At 41.4% G+C, this 5941-nt stretch overlaps 1 protein-coding gene across 1 annotated transcript; it reads right to left on the bottom strand.

The window, feature by feature from the left end:
* Positions 1-3133: 3133 nt before the first annotated feature.
* Positions 3134-5691, bottom strand: LOC124679247 (pyruvate dehydrogenase E1 component subunit alpha-3, chloroplastic). The gene is made up of 2 exons (XM_047215043.1): positions 4884-5691; positions 3134-3703 (listed from the first exon to the last, which is right to left on the bottom strand). Exons 1-2 carry the CDS (start codon positions 5674-5676, stop codon positions 3426-3428), a joined length of 1071 nt encoding a protein of 356 aa, XP_047070999.1. The 5' UTR covers positions 5677-5691; the 3' UTR covers positions 3134-3425.
* Positions 5692-5941: the final 250 nt, after the last annotated feature.

Genomic DNA, 5941 nt, shown 5'->3' with positions numbered 1-5941 from the left:
GCTGTATGTATTACTAACAAGAATTTCTTGCTTTCCTCGCTGATTGACACTTCATCGTTTTTACCTACGGTTGGTGGTGACATACTGCTTTCTTGTTGAATATTCTTCAGGGAGATCTGTTTCCAATTCGATTGCCCATCTTCAACTTTACTGCATCTCAGAAAAACTCTAGCATACTTAGGTGAGATGATTTTCTATAAACCTGTTAAATTTCAACTTAGTAGTCAACTACTTTTGGAAGCCAAGGAAAAGCACAATCAACTAACAACAAATATTTCTATAATGCTCTAAAAAAAATTGAAAAAAAGATTCATACCTGTAGAGGAAGGATTTTTTTTATTGTAAGACAGTATACTCATTTTTCACTTACTGTAACCTGAGTACCTTTGCTCCATCAAATTATTAATACTTGTAGCCCAGCGTGCACTAACTTAATTTGGTGTTTCCCCTCAGTTTGAAAACTGTCATAATTTCTTAGCAATTTTTTATGTTTATGTGTCTGTATTATTTTTTTTACTTCTTCTGATCCATAATAAGTACCGTGGTTTTAATTTATTTTTAGTCAAATTTAATTTAAAACCATAACACTTATTATGAATTGGACAGAGTATAATTATTTCAAATTTAGATACGGAGTATATGATTTTTTCCCGAGTCACCATATCGGCATCTTAAGCCACAAAGATCAGAAAACTCCGGTTCCACTTTCACCTGAGTTTGATAACATACATTACATACTACAGAATCAAGTGCCCAACATATTCAAATACTTTGAAATATTATCGAAACATTCAAACTGTCCTCTGCATAGTTATTGAGTCGAATACCCTACCAACATGGTGTCCAAAGAGACAATCCCCGATCGTCTGTCATCACATATTTATAGAACCCAACGAATTCACATACTGTGAAACCACTTTACGCGACGAACTAATGCATGCGGGTTCATGTGGCCAGGACACTGCCAAGAATATGGAGTAGTACTTGGCGTGTTCTTCCTCCTCTCTTTCCCCTTCCCTCCTTTCAACAGCTAGCTTTCCTGGTCCATCCTTTTCCCAAAGCAGGAATAAACCTTGCTTAACGTACTGTGATTCTCATCATCTTTTCCCTCCTTTTTCATGGGCGGGAGATGATCATTATCATCTTATTTTTATCCCAAAAATGCCAGCCAAATTTCTCCAACAAGGCAATGAGCGTTTACCGGATCGAAAAGGGGAGGTGATGCCACTTAGCCAGAAATGGCGAGTGTTAATTAGGCAGCGTGTGATGATCAAATAATCAGTACTTGCATTACATCGATGATTCAGTTGAGGATATATGTGCACCCTGTAGGCGTGTAGGATAGCAGGGACATCTGTTCCTTTCTAGTTGAGTGTGTGTGATTTTTGGGGGTGTAAAACTATATGACCAAATAGTTTGTTTTGTTTTAAAGGAGGTTGTACCCCAGCCTCTACATCAAAATGATGCATACGGCATTTTTATTATATTATTTTACAAAGTCTTATAAAATAATCCATCGATCAACCCGAAGACACCTTCTTGACGACATGTGTTGCTATAACAAAAAATTTGATGGTGGGGTGGCCATGATCAGGGCCATATGTCGTGACCTAACACATGCGTACATCATCTAAAACCGGAGCACCTATCCAGCAAGTCGCCGCCACAGTCTTCTGCGGACCCATCTTCAGGAGGGACCAACGCATTGAACTTGCCATGTCGATATGATCGATCAATTATGGTCCTTACTCAGTGTAACTTAAAAAATCATTTTACATTATGTTATTTGTTGTTTACCTCGCCTTGCCAACAATCATAGTTTCTTACAAATATGTTATATGTAGATCTGTATCTTGTACATGCATGGGTGTTATTACTATTTCTTGAAGTTTTTATGTTCGATTTTTCATTAACCATATTATGATCGTGACCACATGATGTTAAGGGTCAGAAAGTTCTGGTTTGAGTTGACGTTGATTTGGAAATATTTACACAGCAGTTGCTTTGGCGACATAATTCAAATATTTTGCTAATTTTTCGAAGCATTGACACCATCCTCCCAAACTGTCATTTCGAAAACCAGCATGGCCTCCAAAAACCCAACCCCCAATTTCCATCACCAACATGCATATAACCCAACATATCCACGAATAGTTGAACTACATCCCGTGGCAAATCATTGCATATTTCAAACAGTTTGTAAAAATATCACCAACAAGCTAGTAGTACTACAGACAAGATGACTTGACTTTAAAAAAATGGTGCCCCATTCCTTTCCTCATTTTCCGTCTTTCTTTCAACCGCTTCCTCGTCCAACCTTTTTCGATAAGGAATAAACCTTGCTTAACGTAAAAATATTGTGATTTTTGTCATCATTTTTCCTTTTTTTTGGGTCGGAGGTGAGATCGTTCTTACAACCTTCACTTTTTTACAATTGAGAATCATGATTCTTTTCATCTTATTCTCACAAAATGCAAACCTAATTTCTCCAGCAAGGCAACGCGCATTTCTGAAACTGAAAACGGGATGTGATGCCACTTGGCCAAAAATGGTGAGTGTTAGATGCCGTGTGATGGTCAACTAATCAGAGGCTTGCTAAGTCAGTTGAAGATATTTGTGCACCCTATAGGTGTGTAGGATAACAGGGACGTCAGTTCCTTTCCAGTTGTTCACCTAAGATTATTTTTCATCACTATCAGTTTCGAGTAAGCGATCCAACTTTATTAATTGACCTGAAAATGTAATGACAAGGACCTCAGCACGAGGGAAGGCATACGTGTCTACCGCTATGGCCCATGGCACTGAGTTTGGTACGGGTAGACCTCCTAATCTCCTATGATAGTCTTTTTTTTTTTTTTTTGCGAAACCTATGATAGTCTTTCGACAAACAACTCTGTATGATACATCAATGGAAATCGTGATGCTGTTGTAAGATCTTGGGTTGTTCAGCGAGAAAGATAACAAAGTTCAGCATATTCATCTGACATCGTGCAATTGTTGGCCACAATACAAAAGAGTTTCATACATACTCTTATAGGTACATCAGGCACGTGAGGAGAGTGTGACCTCGTCTTCAGAGCTGGGGCTGTACTAAGGAAAAGAATATATTCTCCCAAGCAACATAGTACAAAAGTTCCAACAAACATATGTTTTCGCAACCCTTTCAATATAAATACTGTACCAATTACTACAAACCAGGCTAGATGTAGAGTTACTGTAGAGCAACTGGACTGGGTAACATTTTTTGGGGTAAAAACGGCTCAAAAAGTGAGCTGGCAGAGCAAGGAATTACAGCGTTACACAGCAACATACCACATCTACAAACAAAAGAAATCGACGGACGGCAGGTTTAACAAAACTAGGGGTAGTAGCTAAACAGGGGCGGTACAGAAGGTGAACATGACCGAACATTGCTTCCACGGCAGCTAGACCTGAGCGGTGCCTTGGGTAAACTTGGGGTCCTCGCACCGGTACTTGCCATCGGGGCCAATGCCAAAGCCCTTGGGATCGGCAAACACGTTCTCCAGCAGCTGGCTCCGGGGAGGGAGCGGGCTGGCGTCCGCGAACTCCACGGCCTCCTCCACCACATCGTCGATCCTCTTCTCGATGCTCTTCAGCTCAGCCTCGGAAGCAAGGTTCTGCTCGATGATGTACTTCTTCAGCTGCGTGATGGGGTCCCTTGCCGCGTAGTGGGATTTCTCATCTGTGGACGCACGGATGATTCAGTCAGAGAGCATTAGCGGAGAAATAACTGACAGCTCAGCAGATGATAACTAAGTTTGCTGTTGGAAATAACAAAATCCAGTGAAGTACAGAATACAGATGCAAATACACACCGAAATGTAGGAGAATAATTACAAATCAAGATTAGTAGGGAGTGATATTTTCAATAATACATACATAGACCATGGCAAATATTGTAATCTTCTGATTGAAAATCAAAATAAGTTGAGGGTTTAGGTCATGTAAGAATATTCAATCTTAGCTAACTGATTTGTTTCTGCCTTCATCACTTACAATCCATCTCATAAGGTTTACTAGCTGAGGAAAAATGACTTCAGAATAACCGCATAAGGCAATAACATCATGGGATAAAAGATTATGACTGACTGTATGCCAAGTTTGTAGGGTTTATCAGCTTGATGTGGAAACACAATGGTGGGCCATTTTGAAGTCATGACATCCTATGAGGTAACAACATCCTACGACAAGAAGATGCTCCAAAAACAAGGAAACTAAGTTGCAGTTCACCAGGTGGCACATGACCACAAAGGCAAACTTATCATCAAGTGGCATTGTAATAAAGAAAAAATAAAAGTCAAGGAAAGCAGGACGTGGTTTTCGATATGCTGCTGTTTTTGTTCAGATTTATATATGAGTGACTACGAGACAATTTAGGCATACCTATCAGGATGTTGACATGTCAGATAAGGTGACTGTGATGATGATAAGAACAAAAGAAGTATTTCTTTCAGTAGTTCAATTGGCACCACAAAACTGTACTCTCAAGTATCTAATTATAACTACTTTCTATCAAGTCAATTCATCATAATGACAATCCCATTAGCCGAGTGATACCTAAGTCAATTCATGTTGAGATCTTACTACCGTTAGCTGAGCCATGTAAGATAGATCATAATCCGGCTTGTGATAATATAAACCCTGTGCAGACTGACACAACTCTCATGGGCACAACTCGGTATGTATTACTACATGCTATTTAACTTAGATTCCAGGCTAGTTTAAAGAAATGACACAAACATTATAATTAAGCTATATTTCTGGCATTTTCAATTTCTACAGCTAGCTCAGGGGAACTAGCAAGCAGTGCTACTAGCACTAATAGAAGTGCAGTAAAAATCATAACAGGAAGGCAATCTTACCAGGCCTCCTGAGTTCATCTGGATCAGCAAGAGAGTGACCTCGGAACCGGTAAGTTTCAGCTTCCACTAGAGTTGGTCCTTCACCTCTTCTTGCCCTGTCAATTGCCTCCTTTGCCACCTCCCTGACCTTGAGGACATCCATCCCATCAACATGTACCCCAGGCATTCCAAATGCCGGGCCCTTTTTCCAGATCTCAGGATCCGAAGTGGCCCTAAGGTGTGACATCCCGATGGCCCATAGGTTGTTTTCCACAACAAAGATAATAGGAAGCTTCCAGAGCTGAGCCATGTTGAGGCACTCAAAGAACTGGCCGTTGTTTGCGGTACCATCTCCAAAGAATGCAATTGTGACATCGAGGCCATCAGGGCTAGACTGCTTGAGCACCTCATGGCGGTACTTTGCAGCAAAGGCGGCACCAGTGGCGACGGGGATGCCTTCTCCAATGAAAGCGAAACCCCCAAGCACATTGTGGGGTTCAGAGAACATGTGCATGGACCCACCCTGCCCACGGCAGCAGCCGGTGGCCTTGCCGAAGAGCTCGGCCATGACGGAACGGGCCGGGACACCCTTGGACAGCGCGTGGACGTGGTCACGGTACGTGCTAACGACACAGTCTGGCTGGTTGAGCAGCTTGATGAAGCCGGTGGAGACGGCTTCCTGGCCATTGTAGAGATGCACGAAACCAAACATCTTGCCGCGGTAGTACATCTGCGCGCACATGTCCTCAAAGTTACGGCCGAGAACCATGTCCTCGTACAGCTCCAGTGCCTCTTCCCGTGTCACTGCCTGCATACAGCGAGAGACTTTGAGTTAAGAATTGCATATTTAACAATTGAGAAGCTTTAGTTCTCGACTTTTTTATGTACAAGCGTAGCTGGTTAGGAACATGAAAGGGCTTCAATATTTGACAATGGAGAACCTAAGGTTCTCTACTTACTTTTCATGTACAAGCATAACTTGCTCACTACAGTTAGAGAATTACAAGGTAGATCTAGAGAAGAAAACAAGTGCTCCAATTTCGAAATTGCATCCTGCATATAAGAGTTTTTGGTAGGCT

The sequence above is a fragment of the Lolium rigidum genome, chromosome 7, assembly GCF_022539505.1.
Source record: "Lolium rigidum isolate FL_2022 chromosome 7, APGP_CSIRO_Lrig_0.1, whole genome shotgun sequence".
NCBI lineage: Eukaryota > Viridiplantae > Streptophyta > Magnoliopsida > Poales > Poaceae > Lolium > Lolium rigidum.
The sequence above is the reverse complement of the archived record's forward strand: the minus strand, read 5'-3'. Positions and strand labels throughout refer to the sequence as shown.